Source organism: Hippopotamus amphibius, chromosome 12 (genome assembly GCF_030028045.1).
Source record: "Hippopotamus amphibius kiboko isolate mHipAmp2 chromosome 12, mHipAmp2.hap2, whole genome shotgun sequence".
Taxonomy (NCBI): Eukaryota; Metazoa; Chordata; class Mammalia; order Artiodactyla; family Hippopotamidae; genus Hippopotamus; species Hippopotamus amphibius.
The window spans coordinates 99,463,540-99,485,904 of record NC_080197.1 but is presented as its reverse complement, the minus strand read 5'-3'; the positions used below and the strand labels follow the sequence as shown (position 1 = coordinate 99,485,904).

The window sequence follows — 22,365 nt, the reverse complement described above, 5'->3', positions numbered from 1 at the left end:
CATGCCCTGTACAGCCCAGCGCCCAGCACACCTCTTGCATGAAGCGGCCCTGGCCCCCCTCCGACATCTATTTCTCCAATACCCTAATGACGCCAGAGCCACTGCACGTTGGCCCCCCTTCTGGATAAGGCTGCGGGGTACAGGGACAGGGACTCCTGCCCCCTGGCTTCCCCCACAGCAGCCAGCGCCATGGGCACTGACTAACGGTCTAACCCAGAAGACACTTGATGCACGATGAACTCAGGCCCGTCCCCCCGGGGCGAGAAGAGGACGGGGGGCGGCAGAGGAGGATGGGTCAGGCTGGGGACCAGGGTCGAGGCGGGGAGGAGCCGCCGGGGCACTGACCCTCGCAGGCCTGCTGGCCGCTCCGGAGGCTGTAGCCGGCTGTGCACATGCAGGAGCGGGTGGACTCCGACGTGGGCAGGCAGAGCTGGGAGCAGTCACCGTTGCTGATGCTGCAGGGGTTGGTGCCCTCGTGGTCTGGGGGCGGGCGGGAGGCAGGGAGAGAGGGTTAGTGGCTCTCCCCGGGACCTCGGGGCCAAGCTCATGCTGCCTAGGGACAGGATGGGCACCGCTTTACCCCGGGCCTCGTAGGGGTCAGCACCCAGCCCAGCTCTGAGGTCCTCTGTCCTGCCGGGCCCCTGGCCCTTGTGGGAGAGCAGCCCCTTGGGGGGTGAGCAGAGCCTAACCCATCTTCTCTCCCACTCACTCGCTTGCCCAGGCGTTCCTGCAGCGCCCCCTGGCCACAGGTCTGGCCTCCGCGGCCCCCATCCCGCTGCCCCCGGCCCCGCCCCCGCCTCACCCAGCTGGATGCTCTCATCGTAGACCTTCATGTGCATCACCAGGGCGGTGCTGTTCCGCAGGACCACCGACCCCGAGCCGTCAGCCTTGTTGCACGTGCCCATCTTCTCCGACACCTGATCTGCCCACCACAGCTTGTCCCCTGGGGCGGCAGGAGGAGGTGAGACCCCGGGGTCGGCCCCGCCCCCAGGCCAGCCCCACCTCCCCGGCCAGTCTGGCCCCGCCCCCAGGCCAGCCCCACCTCCCCGGCCAGCCTGGTCCCGCCCCCAGGCCAGCCCCACCTCCCCGGCGCGTCTGGCCCCGCCCGCTCCGGTGCCCGCTCCCCCGCAGCGGTCCTCACCCATGATGGCGAGGGCGGTGGCCTTGCCCAGCTGGTTCCGCATGGCATCGATGACCTCCAGCTCACTCCCGTCCAGGTTGCAGCGGTTGATGGTGTGGTTCTTGGAGCTGATCCAGTAGAGTTTGCTCTCAGGGAAGTCGATAGCCAGGCCTGGAAGAAGGGGACGGGGTGTCACTGCCAGAGAGCCCGGCCCCAGGGCTAGGGTCCAGGAGCCTGACCCCACTGGGCCTCTCACCTCCGGGGACGTGCACAGAGTATGTGCATGGTTTCGGAAGGAGGGTGGTGAGAACGGATACGAAGCCGGGAGTCTGGGGAGATGGTGGGGCAACTGGGGAGAACCCTGAGAGCATCTCCCGGTGGAGGCATTAGGGGAGGAAGGGCCGCGGGGCAGCAGGGCGAGCGCGTACCCACAGGGCCCCTCTGGCCACTGAAAAGCAGGGTGCGGTTGCTGCCGTCCATGTTGGCCATGCTGATGTTGTCACCGTCCGTCCAGTAGAGCTTCCTGGGGGTGCCGGGAGGGGAGCGTCAGAGTCCTCTTCTTCCCCCACCCCACACCCCACGCTGCCCAGCCCTGGGCCCTGGACCCACCCACGCAGGGGGTGGACGACCAGGCCGTGGGGCTGCTCCAGGCCCTGCACCACTGCATTCTTGAAGGAGCCGTCCAGCCGGGCCACGTTGATCTGCTTCTTGTTGGTGTCGTAGCTCGTCCAGAACAGGTTTCGGGACACCCAGTCGACCGCCAGCCCGTGAGCGTTCGGCAAGTCTAGGGACACAGTGGGGAGCTGCGGTTGGGTGTCTGCAGGACACAGGTCAGGGGGCTCGAGGGGAGGGTGCCAGACTGGTTTCTGGGGGAGCAAGGATCACCAAACCAGGACTGGAGCACCAAGAGGGAGAAGAATGTGGAGAAGGAACGTGAGGACCAAGGGGACCCGGGAGTGGGGGCTGGGACCAGGGCGGGGAGCGAGGGCTGGGCTGGGGGTCCCCGTGCTCATTGGGGGGGTCCGGGGCCAGGACGGAACCTGCGGAGACGACGGTCTCCACGCCCGTGCCGTTGATGAAGGCCCGCTTGATGGCCTGCGTCCGCACGTCGGACCAGTAGACGCGCTGCTCACGGGCGTCGTAGTCCAGCACCGTGACGTTGTCGATGTCGGGCACCGTGAAGGAGATGATGTAGTTGTAGTAGGGCGCGTCCAGGTCTACGCCGCGGATCTCCATCTGACGTGCGTACAGCAGGAACTTCTTAAACTCTGCGGGTGTGGGGCAGGTCACCGAGGGCAGCCCCCTGCCGCCCCGCCTCCCGCCCGCCCGGATTCTCCTGCTTCCTTCTGGTTGCCGCTGGCCCCTGGCTATCAGGGAGACCCCGCCGGGCAGAGCCTCCCCGCCGGAGCGCCCGCCCCTTCCCACAGCGGCCGTCTCTGCAGCCTCTTCCGCCAGGCTCCTCCCAGCCGAGACTGCCTGCCCTCACTCAGAACCTGAGCCTCTCCCCTTCGGCCTTGGTTTACCCTGGCTCGGGGCGGGGGCCGGGGCTCCTACCGTAGCAGGTGGTGTTGTCCTTGTGGAGCTTCATGAGGTGCGGGCAGGCGCAGGAAACAGTCCGGTTGTAGTTGATGAGACACAGGTGGGAGCAGGGGCCCCGGCCCCCATTGGCCTCGCAGGGATTGGGAGCTGAGGCGGAGGAGAGGCGGGAGCATCCGGTGAGCCCGCTGGCCGCGCTCGCCCGGCCTGCAGCCGCTTCGCCCGCTTCCTGTCCCGGCATCACCGCGGCCAGGCCCGCCTCCCCCCCCCCCCCCCCCCCCCCCCCCCCGCCCCGGCACGGACCCCTCCTCTCTCAGAGGCGTCTACGGAGGCCGCTGGCTCCTTTCCGGCCCCTTACCCATGGGCTGCCGGGAGGGGTGGTACACCTGCAGGTCGAAGGGCTGGGTGTTGGTCCTCTGTACCACGGTGACATTGTGGCCGGTCCACTTGTTGGCCTTGGCCAGCGTGTTTGTCCGCCAGTCGGTCCAGTACACCTCACCGCCGTACAGCGTCACTGCAAACGGGTGCGACAGGAACTCGTGTCCCCGAAGCACCTCCATGTGACCGGAGCCGTCGTAACGGGCCGAGTAAATGGCGTCTGACCTGAGAGCGTGGTCGGGGCAGAGTGAGGAGCCGGTGGGGACCTCGGACCTCGAGGCCGGCGGGCCGGGGCTGCCGCCCTCCAGGCCCCGGCCCACGGCAGCCCGTGGGGCAAGGACCCCGTGGCTCGAGGTCTGCGATCCCAGCTCTGACCCCAGCTCCCCTGGCCCGAGTGTTGCAGCTTGCCTCTCCCCAGGGCCGCTGTTAGCACACAGGGCTGCGGTGAAGAGGAGAGAAGGGCACCCCCTTTGGGGACATGAGCTAGAAAACGCCTCCCCTCCCCCTAGGAGAGCACCCAGACGTGTGAGCAAGGGTGGCACCGCACTTCGGCCCCTGGCGGGCGCCCCTGTGCAGAGTGGCAGCCCTGCCTCCAGCCTCCTCCATCGGCACCTCCTCCTCCACCAGCCTCTCCCCTGACTCAGTCCTCTTCCTGGGCCCTTGGCCACGTGGCTCTGGCCGCCGCTCCCCGGGGCCTTCTCAGCAGCCTCGTGGCTGCCAGGTCCCGGGACCTCCCACCGAACAGCTTGGGAAGGCCCCTGACAGCCCCCCCCTGCCCCGGAGGGGAGAGGGGATGCAGGCCTCCCGGGCGCGGCGCGGACCTGGCGTCGATCCACAGGATGCGCTTCTCCAGGTAGTCCACGGTGAGCCCATTGGGCCAGCCCCCGGAGCCTGTCTCCCGGTGGATGGTGCGGCGCCCGGCCCCACTCATGGAGGCTGCCTCGATGCGGGGCAGGCTGGCATCCCAGTCCGTCCAGAACAAGATCCTGGGGAGGGGAGGGGGGGTCAGGAGGGCCAAGGTCAAGGCCTGGGGGAGGGGCCGCAGGGGGATCCTCGGCGGAGGGCGGAGGGGGCGAAAAGCACGGAGGAGACGGGTGTGCCCGGCCTGGCTGAACGAGGCCCCGGGGGGTGGTGAAGCCAGAGGAGGGCTGGGCAGGGTCCTCACCCATCCCGGGGATCCAGTGCGATTGCCCTTGGGTGCTCAATGTCACCGGCCAGCAGCGTGGTCCGAAGGGTCCCGTCCAGCTTGGCCACCTCAATCTGGTCCAGGTTACTCTCCACCCAGTAGATGTTGCCGGCAATCCAGTCTACAGCCAGGCCCTCGGGTGTGGCCAGGCCGTACTGAATCACCACCTCGAAACTGGTCAGGGCTGGAGAAGAGAGGTCACGGGAGGTCAGAATCGCCTGGGGTGGGGTGAGCTCACGATACGTCAGGAACCCTGGATGGCCCACCCTCAACCCTGACACCTCTGTGAAAACCTCTGGTTGCCCCAGATTCACCTGGGGTTCCTAGAACCTCCACTCTCCTCACCCAGGCCCCTGCCCCAGGACATCAAGTGGAAGCCTGGCTTCTAGAACGCTGCGGAAGGGGAGTGGCCGCTCTCTGAAGGGCTGACCCCGGGAGGACGTCAGGAGCAGAGGGTGGGGGCTTTGGGGGACAGACCTAGACTCAATATGAAGCAGACAGAACGTTCTAGAAGTTACTCCACAGATGATCCTGGAGGTTTTCCTACGGTTGTGCATATACTCATTGATTTAGAAACCGTTACATGGTGTGACCATCTTCATAGTCTACTGAGCCAACACCTCGTTGACGGACATTTGAGATGGTCCCAGGTTTCCTCTGTTACAAACACCCCCAACGCCTCTGATAAACATGCTCAGACGTCAGCGTCTCAGGGGGCCTTCCTTGAGCACCCTGTTTACATGTCACCCCCATCTCCTACCCACGTTGCCCCCTTTCTCTTTATCCTCAGTGCTACCCCCCACGTCACAGTCCGTGTCGTACTCGTTTGCTGTGTTTACGTCTGGTGTTCCCACGGGCGTGTAAGCTCCGCGAGGGCAGACAGTGTGGCCTGTGTTGCTCCCTGCTGTCTCCCCTCGCCCCCGACCCCGGCCTGGTGTGCGTGGCAGGGGCCCAGGAACGTGTGTTATTAATGACGGAAACCCGTGATGGGTCCGGCCGCCTTGGCACAGAGGGCAGGGTTCAGGCACCCCACCCCGACGTGGCTTTTTTCTCGCAAGCCTGCGACTCTGGCCGTCCCCAAGAAAGGCTGATCGTGTCGTGACTCATCAGGCTGGCAGCTCTGCGGACGCTGATTACGGGGCGTCAGGCACGGAGACCCACAGCAAAACCTAACCCAGTTCACAAGCGTGTGGGGGACAGCGGAGCCACGGGCCTCTGCTCCGGGCGGCCTGCCCCCGACGCGGGGTTCTGGGGGCCCCGGCAGGCGGCGGTCACCTCCGTTGTCCAGCAGCTTCCCGCGGTAGATCTTGTCCTCCACCACGTCGGTCCAGTAGAGGGCGCTCTGGCTGAGGTGGAAGTCCAGGGCGATGGTGTTGCGCAGGCCGGGCACCAGGACGCTGTAGTCCCCTTTGTGCAGGTCGATGCGCCGGATCTCGTGGCGGTTGGAGAAGATGATGAACGGCTTGAAGGGGTCTGGGGAGGGGTGTGATGGCGTCAGCGTCCAGGGGCCGGCAGGGTCTCCGTGCGCCCTGGCGCTGGGCCTGGATGGTCCCCTCGGCCGGGGCCTGCCCCAGCCTGCCCGCTGCCCGGCCACCCCGACCCGCGTCTTACCCAGGCTGCGGCAGCTCTCGCCGTCCGGCTCCAGCACCCAGCCCTCGTAGCAGGAGCACTTCACACTGAACTTGTTCTGGTCGCACTTCTGGCTGCACTTGAGGTGCTTGGCACAGTAGCTCTGGATCTGGCAGGTGTGGTTGTCAGGCCCCAGCTCCATGCCCAGAGGGCACGAGCACACGATGCCTTCGCCAGGTGCCACCGAGCAGTTGTGGCTGCAGCCGCCGTTATTCAGAGAGCACTGGTCTGGGGGTGCGGAGCAGGGCACAGGATCAGGGTCAGGATCCGGAAGGAGGCAGGACCACGGGCTGGCTGGGCGCCAAGTCCCCAGTGGCTGAATGGCACCCTGGCGCCCTGCCCGTGGCGTCCTTCTGTCCATTCCTCTGTCCCACTGCTTCCCAGGCTCCCTCAGGACCAGCGCTGGCAGCCCAGCACCACCGCGTGGGACGAACCCTCTCCTTCCCTCTCGCTGGTCTCGATTTCCCTGCCCCTTCTTGAGCCCACCATGGGGGCCTCAGCCTTTTGCCTCTTCTGGGAGGGTCCCCTTTCCCCTATCTCTCCTGATGTGGGTATGATTTGGGGTGGGGTGCGGGAGGGAATGTCCTGCTCGGGGTCCTCTGACACACCCTGGGACCTGCCAGCCCTGACTCATGACTGCTCAGCAGTTCTCAGGGCCGGTCCTCATCTCCCACTCCTCTCCTCCAAGAAACCCGACGCCCTGCCTGGCTCAGAGATGAGGCCGCCCTGCTCTGTTCCTCCTCCCCACGTCACAGCCTGGGCCTGCCTGATTCCCTTCTGATCTTGAAAGCACATCCTCCTCCCCTGACCTCCTCACTCACTCAGCAGGATAGGAGCCTGCCCTGACCACATCAACCCTCAACCCTGGCGCCTTCATCTTGAAAGCCGGCTCCACCCTGCCCTGCAGCACGCGTGTGGGGGAGGGGCTGTGCCTGCAGTGAGGCGCGGCAGGGCACTGTCTCCACAGCACTTCACGAACTGTGTGACCTTGGGCCAGTGACGGAACCCCTCTGAGCCTCAGTTTTCTCATCTGTAAGATGGGAGTGAGAATCACAGATGCCTCACAGGGCTCCTTTATGGATTAAATGCTACAACAGTATGACGCTTAGCACAGCCTCTTTCAAAGCGAGTCCTACATCGACATGGGTCTTCGGTTATTGCCCGGGTTACCACCTGCCCAGCAGCCAGAGCTCTTTCCTCGTCTGAGAGCTCTCCCTGCGGAGCTTGCCCTGTCCCACTGCCCTGGCCTGGCCAGACTCCTTATCCAGCTCCCCGCCCCCTCCTCTGCTGGGGCCTCTCCCGGGCCCAGGCCTCACCGCAGAGCTCGCCCTCATCCGAGCCATCTCCACAGTCGTCGCTGCCGTCACAGAGCTTGTCGGGGGGCAGGCAGACCGAGGTGTTGTTGGCGCAGGGGTGCGAGGGCGGCCTGCAGGCCAGGGACTCACAGTTCTCCTCGTCCGAGTTATCTTCACAGTCGCTGTCACCGTCGCACACCCACGCTTTGCTGATGCACCGCGCTGGGGGATGGGCACCGCATCAGCGGCCAGGCCTGGGCATCAGGGCTCTCTGTGCCCTTCTTCCCAGGCCCCGTGGGCTTCTCTAATAGGGTCATGACCGCAATGTCTTGGGGTCCACTAGGAACCCTGAGACTTTTTCTGTCAAATTCACCCGGGCAACAAAGAAGGCAGGAATCTGCCGGAGTGGCTTGACTCAACACTGGTGAGGGTTTTGGTTCCCAGGGCCCTTCCTGCAGGCCCGGGCCCCTTCCTACCTTCCCCCATGCAACAGGCACAAGCTTTCTGTGCAGCCTTTTGCCTCACAATGTCCCCACCCCACTCCTCACAGTAAGTGCCATCTCCCTTGCCACTGCTCTGCTCTCAGTAGGGTCTCCTCCTGTCCATGCTGTTCCCCTTCCGTCCTTCTTTTTACCGGAGTCTTTGCAGCCAAACTTGACATTGGGGTCACAGACGTGGGTCACTCCCTCACAGCTCTTCTCGTCACTGGAGTCCATGCAGTCAGTGTCCCCATCGCAGCGCCACCGCAGGGGGATGCATAGACCATCCAGCCGGCACTGGAACTCGTCACTGTGGCAGCCGCCAGGAGGCCTTGTGGCTGCAGGGGGACAGGTGGAGGGCACGGGGGGTTAAGGGCTCCAGATCAGCCATTCCCATCTCTACCCTCCCACCCCACTCCTGCTATATCTAGCCCGAAGCGCTGAGCTGAGGCAGGGTGGAGAGCTCTGAGTCCCGCTGACACCCGTAGAAAGCGCTAACTCAGAGTCAGGGCTGTAACACCTTCCAGGACTCAGAAATCATCTTGTCTAATCTCCCTATTTTACACACGAGAGCTTGGTTGGATAAGCAACTTGCCAGGCCAGAGCTCAAATGCTCCCCACCTTAGCCTCACCTCGGTTTCATTCATTCACTCCACAAACACGTATTGAGCACCTACTGTGTGCATTGTTCCAGGTGCCAGCATGAACAAGACAAAGTCCTTACCCTCATGGAGCTCAAGTTCTAGCAGGGAAGAGAAACACGGAATCCAGAATGGAACTGCAGGTAGTGATCAAGGCTATGTAGACAAAGCCAGGTCAAGGCCAGGGAGGATGGGATGCTACTTGAGATAAGACAGTCAGGAAAGACCCTTCAGCAGGAGATGTTTGAGCAGAGGCCTGAATGATGTGAGCGGTGAGATTAACTGGAGGTGCATTCCAGGAAGAGCGAACAGCTAGTGCAACGTCTCTGAGACAGGACCATGCAGGGCATATTCAAAAAATGCCCAGGGCATACTTAAGGCTGCACAGCTAGAGCAGAGTGAAGGAGGAGATGAGTGGCAGGAATGCAGGTCAGAGAGGTTGGGAGAGCCCTGCGGGCCATGAAGCAGGGCTCAGCCTGGGTTCAACGTGTGCAGGGAGCCAGGGCAGGGCTGGGGAGTGAGTGGACACGTTCCGTAGGATCACCCTGGCTGCTGGGCTGAGATCTGACTCAGGAAGCTGGGGAAGGAGCAGAGGAGCACCTGGGAGGCACAGGTGACGGTGCAGAGGCCCCGCCTTACACTCACGCTCCCCTGCACGCCCTGCTCCTCCTACGCACCCCACCGCGAGCAGTCAATGCGCTCATCTGGTGCCTGGACTTCAGCAGCAGCATCCGAGCTGATTTTCCTCCCTCGGGGCCCCTGAACCTCTTTCCAATATAATCCCCCTCCAGGATTGTCTTCTGAGAGCATTTCCTACATCTTATCACCTTCCAGCTTTGAGATCCTTCGAAGGTCCCCAGTGCCTGACCTGCTTTCACCTGCTGTTGTAATCTGCCCCTCTCCAGGCACTGCCTCATTCCCTGCCGTCCCCTCCAGTCTGAGGGGCCCTGCCCAGCCCCACTGGCCCCTGCAGGGGTCCTCAGTTTCACCTTCTAAGTCTTACTGCTGGGTTCTCTAGGCCACTCCCAACCCCCCATCTGAAGACCCTCCCTCTAGTTACAGGGTGGGGGGAGGGTAAGTTGGGGGAGGGATAAAATGGAAGATTGGGATTGACACATACACACTACTATGTACAAAATAGATAACTAGGGACTTCCCTGGTGGCGCAATGTATAAGACCACGGGCTCCCAATGCAGGGGGCCCGGGTTCAATCCCTGGGCAGGGAACTAGAGCCCACGTGCATGCCGCAACTAAAAGTTCGCATGCCACAACTAAGGAGCCTGTGTGCCGCAACTAAGGAGCCCACCTTCTGCAACTAAGACCTGGCATGGCACAACCAAATAAATAAATATTAAAAAAAAAGTAGATCACTAATACGGACCTACTATATAGCACAGGGAACTCTACTCAATACTCTGTAATGGCCTTTATGGGAAAAGACTCTAAAAAAGAATGGCTATATGTATGTATAACAGATTCATTTTGCTGTACACCTGAAACTAACACAGCATTGTAAACCAACTATACTCCAATAAAAATTTTTTTTAAAAGACCCTTCTTGTCCACTTACCCACAGCCTAACCCCTTACCAGGGCCCAGTTCAAATCCCACCTTCTCCAGCATGGCCCCAGACCATTCCGGCTCACAACCGCAGTTAACGATTGCTACCCATCATGACATCCTTGCTCCCATGTGCCAGGCCCCCACGCATCTCCTCTCACATCACAGAGAAGGAAGCCAAGGCTCAGAGGAAGCAAGCTGTCCAAGTTCGCCCAGCTTGGGAGGGGTGGGAGCTCGTCCCACCTCGCCACACCACAGGCCTCCACAGGTCCTCTTCTCAGAATCCCAAGGCACTCTTACCTGTCCCACTCACCGGGCCCTTCTCAGAGGTGGTCTTTGAGACTCAGTTACGGTTTCCTGGGCCTTGGGTGGCCCTCCCCGGCCTCCCTCTCAGGGCTGGGCCCACAGTGGGTACTTAGTGCTTTCAGTACTCTTCCCACTGTGTGCACCTTAACTCTACAAGGCAGAAGCTGTAAGCTGGTGGTTCAGGGGCCAGATGAGGCCTGCAGAGAGATTTTGGCCTGCCGTGTTTTTAAAACTTTTCAAATCAGTTGCCAGTTGGGTTGATCTGCGGTCCCTAAAAATATGCTGAGGTCCTAACTCATAGCACCTGTGAACATGACCTTATTTGGAAACCGGTCTTTCTTTGCAGATGATCAACTTAAGATGAGGTCATTAGGGTGGTCCCTAATCCAATATGACTGCGTACGTATATAAAGAGGAAATCTGGACACCAAGACAGACATGCACCCAGTGAGAATGCCACGTAAAGATGAAGGCAGAGACTGGGGAGAAGCGTGTACAAGCCAAGGAACGCCAAAGATGACCAGCAAACACCAGAGAGAGGCCTGGAATAGATTCTCTGCCCTAACCCTTGGAAGGAACCAACCCTGCCAACACTTGGGTCCTGGACGTCGAGCCTCCAGAACTGTGAGGCAAATTTCTGTTGTTTAAGCCACTTCGTTTGTGGTACAGACGACGTGTTACAGCAGCTCTAGGAAACTCACATCCCAGTGTTTTCAAATGGGTAGATTTCACACACAAATCTGCATTTCTGACTTCTCTCGAAGGCAGCGCGATCCTGGGTCTGCACGCTTCCACGGCAACAAGCGGCCGGGGGTGAGAAACCCACATCCCCTGAGGAGGTCTGGGCTTTCCAGTAGCCCCCCCTTCCCTGCCCCCTTGCTAGTTCCTGGAGGCCTGGGCACTGGGGACCCCACAGAGTCAACCCGTCTCTCCTTTGGTCCCACGGTGCTCTGCCCCGCCCCCGCCTCTGAGCATCCCTTTTCACGCCACCAGCTACCAAACACGAACTGTGTGCTTTCCCCGCGTGGTCTCGCCGAGCCCCGCAGCAGCACGACGGTGCCTGGGCTCTCATTATCCCACTCTGCAGATGAAACGCACAGGTGCCCGTGGAGATTCAGGAACGTGCTCAAGGCCGCCCAGATAGTAAGTTGCGGAGCTGGAGCTCAAACCCAAGGCCACCCAACTGCAAAGCCTGAGATCTCAACCGTGTGTGACAATGATCTGTCAATAACCTCCTGCCCCCACAGGACTGGAAACTCCGGAAGGATGAGAGCCGCGTCTGGCTTATCTCTGCTTCCCAGACGGTGGCAACCTGCAGGGGGGAGGCGGGGTGGGCGGTGGCTGGGGTGGCCCCCACCCCGCCGGTGCCCAGGCGCCCACCCTGGTTGGTGCAGTTGGCGTGCGTCTCATCGCTGTAGTCCCCGCAGTCATTGTCCCCATCGCAGGTCCAGTGCTCGGGGATGCAGCGCCCGCTGTTGCACTTGAACTGGGTGCTAGAGCAGGCGTGGCTGCAGCCGGCCTCGTCACTGTTGTCCCCACAGTCGTTGTCTGGGGGGAGGCAAGAGGGGAAGAGGCGCGCAGGGGGTCAGCCAGCGGCGTTCTCCGTGACCCCAGCGCGGGGCCCCCGCTCCCGCCTCCCCATTCCCACCCTCAGCCCACCCCAACACCCCCCGCTGAGAAAATAAAAAACAGAAAAGACACAGAAACGGCATAGACTGCAGCATGCACCATGGCCCAGGCGGTGGGGGAGGGGAGAGGCGGGGCGGGCTCCAGGAGGGCCCTTCGCTGCGTCCGGGGATAGGACCCACTCCTTTCTCGTTCTGGCAGGGTGTGGGGACAGGGGCCTGCCTGCTCTGGGGGAAAGGCGGGATTTCTCTGGTTTCGGAGGGACGGAGGTGGGCAAAGGACAGGTGAGGCCTCTCTGCTGGGGAAGGGAGGGGTTCATCATTCCCTACCCTGAGCGTGGGCACCCCTGGCCCTAAGCTCTGGGCGCCCGGCCCACGAGGGGCACTGCCTGCAGCTGGGATGGGCGGGGACCACCTCCTGAAGGCATCTGAGGCTGACTGGGCCAATGTCCTGCTTTCTAGCCCTCACGGGTGGGGCCACCAGACTTCCCTCCACATTTTCGGGTGCTTGAGAAGATGGGTTTGGCCGTCCCCCTTGGGTTGTGTTCCTGCCTCTGCTCCAGCTGCCTTGGCATCTCTGAAACTCTCCTTCCCCCATGTCTTGGTCTTCTTGTCCCCACCTCTCCGTCATCTCTCCTGGGAAAGGCTCCTTCTGCCTTCTCTGCTTTCCCTTCCACTGTCTCTTTTCTCCCTCTGTCGTCTCCTCTCTCTTTTCTCTCTTTGCTGTTCCTCTACATCCTAGGAGTTCTGGGGAGGGCAGCTGCGTGGGGGTCCTGGGAGGCGGCCCGAGGCCAGCTGGGGCTCTAGGGGTGATGGTGCATGTGCTTCTATGCACTGACCGGCAGGCTCAGGACAGGTCTTTTCGTCAGAGCCGTCCCCACAATCCTTCTCTGAAACACAGAAACCGCCAGGGCAACCATTGGCACACGAGACGCCACGATGAGGGGCAACTGGGCGCTGACCCAATACATCCGCGCACACGCGAGCCAGGGCTCGAGCCGCCGCGGCAACACGTCACAAGACCACACCAGACACGACCAGAGCCCCGAGACGGCACAGACACAACAGTCCACCGGCCCCCGTGGCTGACATCACCTGGTCCAGGCTGACCGCCAGGTGGGCTCCCGCGTCTGGAGCCGGAGCCTGGAGGGTGCACCTGGGACCCCAGGAGATGGGGTCTGCAGGGAGAAGGGAGCTGGGCCTGGGCTCTCCTCGCTCTGCCCTTCTGGCCCTTCTTGCTCATCTCCCCCGGCCCCTGAGCCTCTGCTACGCGGGCCCTGCCCAGGGAGGAGTGCGCTGACAGGCGACGGGCGGGGTCTCCCCTTGGTCCGTCTCGGCTCCCCCACAGCCTTTCCAGCTCATCCTTATGTCTCCCAGACAACCCAGTGGGGCTTCAGTGAACGGGAGGGAGGCCCTGGCTTGATGCTAATGTCCTGTCACCTCCCACCCAGGGCCTGGCTGCGATTTCTAGGTCTCCTAGGAATCAGGGCAGGTGAAGGGCAACAAGCTCTTACCATTGTCACATCTCCAGTTGATGTTGATGCATCTGCCATTGTTGCAGGTAAACTGAGTCAGGGGGAAGCAGGTGGGATAGGCTGTCAGGGAGAAGGAGGAGCTGAGTAGGGTCCTCAAGATAACACAGCATCAGAGCACCGAGCAGGTGGGCGCAGGGTCCCTCCCATAGTCAGCAGCCCTCAGCCCAGCCAGGTGGGGGAGGGCAGGCCGCGTGGAGGTGCCTCGGCCTGAAACTCGGCCCATTCCCGCTACCCCTCTGAGCATCCTTTGTTCAAGCAACTAGTTACCAAAGGCAGGCTGTGTGCTGAGTGCTTTCCCTGCAGGATCTCACCAACCCCCTACGTCAATGCTGCGATGTGGGGGCCATTATTATTCTCACTTTGCAGATGGAACGCACAGGGGCCCACGGAGATGAAGTAACTTGCTCAAGGCCACCCAGCTACTAGGCTGCAGGGTCTCTCCAGCACCCCTGCCCCAGGGCATGTTCTCATGGGCCCTCCCTCCCCACGCCGGCCTGGCCCTCCTGCTGCCTCGCTCACCACACGAGGCTGACTCGTCGGAGCGGTCCCCACAGTCATCGTCCAGATCGCAGGTCCAGGAGATGGGGATGCAGCGGCCACTGGCACAGGAGAACTGGTTGGGTGGGCAGGTGCGCGCTGGAGACAGGGACATGCGTGAGCGCTCATAGCGGAGGCCCCTCTTTAATTTCATTTTCTTTTCTATCATTCTCTGCCTCTCTGGACGTCTTCCCAAGGATCTCAAAGCTGTTCCTCTTAGAGATGTCATTCAAAATCACCTATGTGGCCTCACAGCAGACGCGTCACCCCATCTCTCGAGGGGTCGCTGGTGTCCTCCAAGGAGAAGACCCACCCTCCTTGCTTGCTATCCCCAGCCTAGAGATGTGCTCTGTCCCCTGCCAGCGTGGCCCTCCCAGCCAACTCTGTCCTCCTGGGGAGGGGAGGACACATCTCTCCTGCTGCTGGGCCCCTCCCCTCTGCCCTGGATGCCCCGCGCGCCTTTCTCTCCCTGAGGCCCCTCTGTCTTCCCAAGCCCGGCTCCCCTGCCTGCCCTGCCCTGGGGACCGAGGGCTGCCAGCGTGGTCCCCTCCCTCCCACACCTGAACAAGTGGCATTGGACTCGTCTTCACTGTTCCCGCAGTCGTTGTCCCCGTCACAGAGCCAGCGGTTAGGGATGCAACGGTTGTTCTCACACTTGAACCGGTCGGAGGGGCAGGTGTGCTGATCTGGGGAGGGAGACGTCAGCGGTCAGCCAGAGGGAGGGGCCCCCAGCTCTCCACTTGCTGCCCGAGGGCCGGCTGTCCCACTGTGAGGCGGGGACTCACGGCAGAGGGCGGGGGCCTCGTCGCTGTTGTCCAGGCAGTCATTGTCCCCGTCGCACTTCCAGCGTTCCTGGATGCAGCGGCTGTTGGAGCAGGCGAACTCGCCTGGCTGGCACTGGGGCGGGGGCACGTAGGACGGGTTCGCTGCGGGCACCGTGAGGCAGGAGGGGAGAGTCAGACCCAGGTCACGGACAGGAGCGGAGCCCCCGTCCTCTGTTTGCTTGTTTTATGATTTTAAAATAAGATACACAGTCATTTTTCCCAGGGCGTAGTTTTTCATGAACAAATAATCCAGATGGAAACTGCAACTCTTTCTTAAGCCACAGGGGTGATGTTTGCTCTGCTGCTTCCAGTATTGCACTGTGGTCTGAGAAGAAAGCAGCTTCCAAGAGAGCCTAGAGCCCCCCATCCTTTTGTCCCCACCGAGCGGACCACCCTTTCTCCCTCCCTGCCACCTCCATGAACTGCCCCTTAGAAGTCATCTCCAGGATCCCCAGGCCCTGCCCTAGTCCCTGAACTTTTTCCTTCACAAATGCATCAACTCCACCAACAGGAGTGAAAACAGGGTCCAGAGCCCTGCAGGCTCCTGTCTCCAACACCCACACCTCACCACCGCCATCTGCCTTTGGCTATCAGCGGTAAAACAATCGTGTTCTTTGTCTGTGTTTGCACAAGGTAAGCTCAGGAAGCCCAGGACGCCCACAGCTCTGTGCACGCCTTTCTGACCCATCTCTCACCCCCTCTAATCCTGTGGGTCCCGTGGACCACTGGGCTGTATGTGTCTACCCTGCTCCTCTCCTCTGCTTCCCGACCACTTTCCCTCTCTCCTCTCTGAAAAGTCAGTGTTGACTTTCATGTTATGAAACTACACAAACCCCTCCTTCTCCCAGGCCACGCCCCAGCATCCTTACGGGTTTTTAGCTCCTGGTTCAGAGTCGCTTTCTCTGTAATCACTCCCTTTGAATTCTTGGTGATTTCAATGTCTATATAGGTGACTCTTCCATTACACTGGCCCCTCAGTTTCTAAGCTCCTCTTCACCAGCGCTCTTGCCCTGCACCTGGCCTCAGGTACACTCACTCTCAGCTGTACATTACGGCCCACTGACCCACTTTCACTTCTGGGATTCTATCCTAAAGAAACCATCCGGAGTATGGGAAGGCATGAAGGTATGAGAAGTAGCAGAGCAGGTGATTAATAAACAGACTCTGGGTCAGACTTCCTGGGTTCAAACCCTTGCTCTAACTTTGGGCCTCAATTTCTTTGGGATAATAAAGACTACCTTCCCTACAGGAATATTTTTAAGGAGTAAATAAGCTGCTGCATGGGAAGTGCTTATAACCATGCCTAGTACATAGTCTCTGTTCAATAAATGCTGGCAGTGATTATAACAAAAAACTGGAAACAACCTAAATATCCAACAGTAGAGAAATGGTTGAGTAAAGTATGGGATGTTTACCAAATGAAACATATTTTGGCCATTAGAAATTCTGCTGCTGTACTTATGACACACTGTCAAGTGACAAATGCAGGAAACAGAACAGCATGTGCAGCACAATTCCATTTAAGTAAAAGTAAATACGGAGCGGGACTGGGAAGGTGTTCACCGAAACGGTAACAGTGGAATCTCTGGGTGGTGGACTTTGGGGTGATTTGTACTTTCTCTTTTGTATTTTTCTATACTGTTCGGTTATTTTTCACAATGCGTATGACCCACTTCTATTAAGAAATGGGGCTGTTTAAACGAACGCAGCAGTAACACAGAAAACTTGTGACGTGTGTGAACCAAAGGGGGCAGAAAACATTTACACACAGTATGGTTCCCGCCACGTAAAAACCCACCCAAGGAAAGAAGGATGGTGTTCCTTTACCACAATCCTAACAATATAGTGGTGTTTGTTGGTAAGATTGGGCTTTTTTTCTCTCCTCTAATTTCCAATATTTTGAACTATTGTTGTATAACTTTAATAACGGGGAGATAAATGTAAAAGAAGTTAAGAATGTTTTTCTCTTTCCATAGCTGTCCTGCTCATCACTCAGGTACCCCTAAAAAAAACCTTCAGCGCCCAGAACCTTCTCTCACCCCATCCCTCACCTCCTACTGCCCCCTCAGGGCCCTCCATGCCTCCTTTATCTCTGATGGGGACACGGTGGCCTCCTCCTGCTGGGGTCCGCTCCCCCACCTCCACCCCAGCTGGGCCCCTCATACCCAAACAAGTGACACCGTCTGTGTCCAACACCTGGTCCTCAGCACAGGCACACTGGCGGCTCCCAGGGGTGGCCAGACACAGGCTGCTGCAGCCGCCGTTGTTCACCCGGCATTTGTTGGTACCCACTGTGAGGGAGGGGCCACGGGTGGGAGGAGGAAGGAGGGGAGGACAGGGGATGGGGTGTAGCAGGGTCAGGAAAGGCCAGCGAGGGGAGACGAGAGGGCAGAGGAGGAGACGCATTGAAAGGAGGAGACAGAAAACGAACATGGAGGGGTTGAAGAAGAGGAGATGCAGGCATGGGGCAGGAGGGGAGATGGGGCACGGAAGGTCAGCCTGGGGCGGGGTCCTCTCTGCTCAAGAGCGTCAGCGGCCAGAGCCAGGATCCCTGGGGAGTGCCCTCCCCCCCATCCAGGGGCCACCCCAGCCGCGCGCCCCAGCCCCGGGGTACCTTGCTGCTGCTGCGCGTCGTACATGCGGATCTCAAAGATGGGGGGCCGCTCGCTGCGCAGAAGCGTCACGACGGGGGGCGTGCCTCCCGCGCCCCGTTCCAAGCGGTACACACTGCCGCTCCGGTACTCGGTCCAGAAGAGGTAGTTGCCGTGGTGACACAGGCCGAAGGCGTGGTTCAGCTCAGGACCCTCGTACACAATCTAGGAAAGGAGAGGTCACCAAGGAGCTGGGAGACAAGTGGGGGGCCTCAGGCAGGCCCGGGGGGCACTGTTTTGTACACGCATGTGTCCACGGCCTGGGTGTGGGAGCCCCTGAGGGTGAGAGCTTTGCACACAGTGACGTGCCAGGCCCCGAACCCAGCAGGATGCTGATGGGGAGCTCGCCCACACGCCTCTCCGGGGCTGATTCACATTCATTCGCATCCCTCCGACACGCGCGCACGTGCGCAGGGAGCAGACCGCCGGAATCCATCCAGTCGCGTCTTCAGCCACCGCACCCTTGCGAGGGTCTATTAAGGTAGCACGAAGAAATGGAAAAAATACGGTCCCTCTGCCGGAGCTGCCTAGGGTCTCAGGAAAGGCACCCAGGGTCATCCAGGCGGCAGAGGGGTCTGGAGACGACACCCCAGCGGAGGTGGCCCCTGAGCGGTGTGCCAGGCAGAGGAGCTGGGTGCAGGCAGAAGGACCTGCATGAGCAACAGCGCAGAGGACAGCACGCTGACGTGGGCTGGACTTCCAAGTGGTCTAGTGCTGCTGCTCCACGTGCTGCGATGCAGGGAGCAGCGGGGGAAGAAGACCAGAGAGATGGCCCAGGGCCACATCGTAAAGGTCCTCCTGTGCCGTGAAAGAACCTGGTCCACACGCCTAGGCATGCACGGGGCTCACGAATGAAGCCCGCAGCCACCTGAACGGACCAGCGGGCACACGCACGGTCTCTGGGCACCTGGCACCTGGACCGAGGCACACCGTGCAGGCAACGGCCAGCGTGTGCTGCGTGTCTGGACACAACCAGGCAGAGGCGCACATGACGCGTGTGCTCAGGTGTGCACACGGGTGGTCAGGCCTGCGGACCATGTGCACGGTCACAGAGATACTCTGATAGAAGCAATCCTCAAACGGTGCAAGACACGGGCCCACGAGCACGCGGGGGACACACCCACAGGCTCGCAGGGACACGCACGAAGCACACAGGCCTAGATACACACAGACGCCCGTTCATTCAGACACACAGCCTCATCTGCACGCAGATGTGGTCCAGCAACGCACACGTGAACACCCGCACCCAGGCCCACGCCTGCCCACCTTCCGGTCTGTGCCATTGAGCAGGATGGTCTCGATGCGGTCATAGAAGGCGTCCACCCAGTACAGGCGGCCAGCTGGGATGTCTAAGCTCAGCCCATTGGGCCAAAGCACTGTCTTGGAGGTGACGAAGATGTCTCGATGTGAGCCGTCCATCCAGGCCCTCTCCAGCCGCCCTCGCCGACTGTCCTTGGGGTCCTCCTCCCAGTCAGTCCAGTACATCCATCTGTGGGCAGCGACTGGTCAGCAACACATGGGCCACCGCTGCCATCAACATCCTCCCCTGTGGTCCCAATCCAGGTGGGCCATCCCAGAGCCCCTCAGCGGGGTCTTCCTGCCCTGCTCACCCCTGCCCCACAAATTTCATTCGTTCATTCCTCCATTCAACAAATACTTGTTGAGTGCCTCCTGAGTTGGGCACAATTCTGGCACCGGAGGACCCGTGGAGACCAAGGCGGCCATGACCCCTGCTCTCGTGGAGCTCACGTCTGACCCAGGACACAGACAAGAAACAGGTCAACCAACAGGGTGGCAAACAACTGAGAGCGGTAAAGGTCTGGAGGGACTCGGAGCAGGGGGATGGCATGGAGGGTTGACTGGGCAGCGCTGGGGGGGGGGCCTCTCTGAGGAGCTGAGATGTGAACGCTGAGAAGGAGGCACCTCTGCCTCTTGGGAGTCCCAGGCAAAGGAACTCCAGGAGCAGAAGCCCTGAGGCAAGAAGAGCTGGGGTGCTGGCTGGAGGAACAGACTTCAGGCAGTGGGGACAGGACTTCCAAATGCAGGCAGTGAGGTGCAAATGAGGCCAAACGAGCTGCAGGCAGACCTCACAGGACCCCAGGGCTGCTAAGGGCCAGGGCAACCGGCGAAGGGCTGTGAGCGGGGAGTGACAGGACCGGACTTCCACGTATGTGTTCAGAGCGCCGCTCCCATCGCCCTGCAGATGGGGACGTCCTTTCCCCTTTCAGCTGAATTCTTGCCTCAGCTTCCCGCCTCGGCTGCCCGCCCAGGTCACCCTCCCAGTCCACTCGGTCTCATTTCCCAGGCCTGGGGCCCACGCGGACCCCGGGTCCCGCCCCACCAAGGCCCTGCGAGGACTCACCCATTGAGCGGATCCACCACGATGGCCCTGGGGTGCGTCATTTTGCCCTCGATTAAGGTCTTGCGGGTCTGAGCAGCTTTCTCCAGCCTGGCCACGCTGATGGTCTTCTTGGGCCCATCATCCGTCCAATACAAATTGTCCCCCATCCAGTCCACAGCCACACCCTCCACGTTGTGGATGCCTGCGGGGGTGGGGGGCAATGAGGGAGAGCCCCAGCAGAGGCTCAAGACTGCCTGCTTTTGGCCCTCAGGATACCTGCGCCTCGGAACACTTGGCTAGTGGGCAGCGCAGGGGGCCTTCTGTGCCCTGGACAGTGGCTGGGAGAGGATGGGATGGGAGGGGATGGGAGGTTGCAGGAAGGAGCTGGGGAGTTCATTTGTGCTGCCACATCTGTGTTGAGGCGGGGTCTCTCAAAAAGGCACGTGGCAGCAAGTAAACCTCCGCGGCGCATGCGGGCTCACACGGGAGGGCACGTCGGGGCCTGAGCTGGGAGGACAGCTGCAGCAACAGGCACCTGGCTCTGGGTACAAGTGCGACACCATATCCCAGGCCTAAAAATCCTGAGCTAACAAAATGAATAAGTTAGGAAGTGATTTTTCACTTAGTCACAGGTTTCACCTCGAGCTTGAATAGCAGTTCCCTGATATAGGGAACCCCAATATTTTCCTGATGAGGAGTTACTTTTGATTTCCCCAAAGTCTTATGATTGCTGACTGCTGAGGTTCTCTGAGACAGGGTGGGGGATGGGCAGCAGGGCAAGGGGTGGTAACCGGCGTCAGCCAGACTGATTGGTTAGAAAGCCTGGGGCCCCTGACTGCAGTTTCTAACACCTGGCAGGGATGGTACAACCCTCAGGTGGGGCCCAGAGCCGCTGCGCAGATGGATATTCAGAAGACAATGTACTGTTGACCTGCTGGGGCAGCTCAGAGGGAAAAACTGGAATCCATTCACAAAACACAATTTTCTCAGGACCAGTAAGCATGTCACTCTTGGTGGCCGTGAGGTCCGGCCGCACAGACTCTGTGTGTGCACACGTGTGCTGGCGTGTCTGCTCTGATTCAGAGCCTTGGGCCTGTCCTGGGCCGTGCTCTGTGTGCAGCTCCAGGGCTTGGAGCCAATGTCAGAGAGGACCCTGAGCTTTCCCAAGGGCTGGCGAGGACAGCCCACGCTGCCTTACCATCCATCCTCCTGCCTCTTTTCGGCTCAGCCAAGAAGGGGTCACCCAGGGGTCAATCTGTCTATCCCATCATCTCCATGCCAACCAGCCCAGTCAGCCAGTCAGCAGGGGACTCTCCATGCTGGGAGGGCACCAGGAGAGAGATGCCCAGGCCCCACATTGCCTCCTGCCCCTCGGGAGTCCCATCCACACACGTCCCACTTTGGGGGCCTTACCGTCCTTCAGGATGGTCTCCCGCTCAGTGCCATCGATCTTCTGGCGGCCAATGAGGTAGCTGGTGGTGTCGGCAAAGTAGATGAAGCCGGTCTCGGCATGGAAGTCCAGGGCCCGGGGGTTCATGAGGTTCTCAATGGGGATCATGTGCTCGTCAGGGACCTTGGCCCCCATGTCCATGCCCCGGATGATACCTGGCCGGCCCTTGCCGTACACAAGGAAGAGCTCGTGTTCTGGCTCTAAGGCGGGCACAAGGAGGGGCACAAAGTCAGACGCGCGCGCGTGCACGGCCGTCACCCAGCCAATGCCCCGGCGGTACTGGGGGTAGGGGGGCAGTAGGGGGCCTGTATCACGTGCACAGACACACAAGCATGTAAGGCCCAGGGAACAACGCCTAGGGGGGTTTTCTTATGACTCTATGGGCTGGGAAATGGGGTAAAAGTAGCAAGTAGCATGTTTTCAGTCAGTGCTCACTGTTGAGCCGTGAAATCAGTGGCCCAGATATGTTGGAATCGGATCCCTTTTGACCACTTCCTCTGCTACCACCCTAGCCTAAGCCACATCGCTTCTTGCCTACGCCACAGAAACAGCCTCCTGTCACTTCCCCGCTGCCCATCCTCCACCCAGCATGACTGTTTTTACAAACGTGAATCAAATGTGTAAAGTCATCAAGGGCTTCTCATCCCAATTAGAATACAACCCCACATCCTTCCTCATCCCCCCTCCCTCACACGCAGCACGGCCCCCGCCCTGCCCCGGCCTCCCTGCTGCTCTCCAGCACTCCAAGCTCACCCTGGCCTCTGAGCCTCAGTATGGTAGATTCCCTCTGCCAGAAATGCTCTTCCTTCAGGTAAGTGATTCACTGCCTCCCTCCGCAGAGGGCTGGATGCTAACTTCACCTCCTCAGAGACGCCTTCCCTGACCAATGTCTACGTTGGAGGCTTCGCCACCATCATTAACACCAGCCACCACCTAAAGTTGTCTATGCATCTGTCTGCCTCCCCTGACAGACTATAACCTCCGCGAAACCTGAGACAGCATCTGTCTTGTTCACTGCTGAGCCCTCACTGCCAGGACAGTGCCAGACACAGTACGTGCTCACTAGATACTTGCTAGATGAATGAAGGAACGAAGGGATGAACGGGCCAGCTGACCGTCTCCTCTGGAGCCTGAGGCGCGTAGCGGGATAAGTCCTGCTCTCAGATGGGAGTTCAAGTCCCGTCCCTTACCCTCACTCGCGGGGACACTTTGGGGAGTCCCTCCATCTTTCTGCATCTCAGACAGAAGCAGCTGGGCTACGGGAGGCAGAT

The 22,365-nt window shown here is 60.5% G+C and overlaps 1 protein-coding gene across 2 annotated transcripts in view; it reads right to left on the bottom strand.

Moving 5' to 3' along the window:
• Window positions 1–22,365, bottom strand: part of LRP1 (LDL receptor related protein 1) — a 78,334-nt gene that overhangs the window by 29,685 nt on the left and 26,284 nt on the right. For both annotated transcript variants that reach the window (XM_057700853.1, XM_057700852.1), the window contains exons 11-34: window positions 21,058–21,294; window positions 19,666–19,846; window positions 18,570–18,792; window positions 17,267–17,468; window positions 16,818–16,943; window positions 14,614–14,754; window positions 14,389–14,514; window positions 13,811–13,927; window positions 13,271–13,351; window positions 11,512–11,679; window positions 7,779–7,961; window positions 7,166–7,366; window positions 5,832–6,077; window positions 5,496–5,693; window positions 4,200–4,404; window positions 3,856–4,020; window positions 3,015–3,259; window positions 2,675–2,806; window positions 2,161–2,388; window positions 1,730–1,904; window positions 1,549–1,643; window positions 1,142–1,291; window positions 803–943; window positions 346–480 (exon numbers count right to left, since the gene is read on the bottom strand). In XM_057700853.1, the coding sequence (XP_057556836.1) occupies window positions 346–480; window positions 803–943; window positions 1,142–1,291; window positions 1,549–1,643; window positions 1,730–1,904; window positions 2,161–2,388; window positions 2,675–2,806; window positions 3,015–3,259; window positions 3,856–4,020; window positions 4,200–4,404; window positions 5,496–5,693; window positions 5,832–6,077; window positions 7,166–7,366; window positions 7,779–7,961; window positions 11,512–11,679; window positions 13,271–13,351; window positions 13,811–13,927; window positions 14,389–14,514; window positions 14,614–14,754; window positions 16,818–16,943; window positions 17,267–17,468; window positions 18,570–18,792; window positions 19,666–19,846; window positions 21,058–21,294 (4,101 nt within the window). The remainder of the gene's footprint in view (window positions 1–345; window positions 481–802; window positions 944–1,141; window positions 1,292–1,548; window positions 1,644–1,729; window positions 1,905–2,160; window positions 2,389–2,674; window positions 2,807–3,014; window positions 3,260–3,855; window positions 4,021–4,199; window positions 4,405–5,495; window positions 5,694–5,831; window positions 6,078–7,165; window positions 7,367–7,778; window positions 7,962–11,511; window positions 11,680–13,270; window positions 13,352–13,810; window positions 13,928–14,388; window positions 14,515–14,613; window positions 14,755–16,817; window positions 16,944–17,266; window positions 17,469–18,569; window positions 18,793–19,665; window positions 19,847–21,057; window positions 21,295–22,365) is intronic.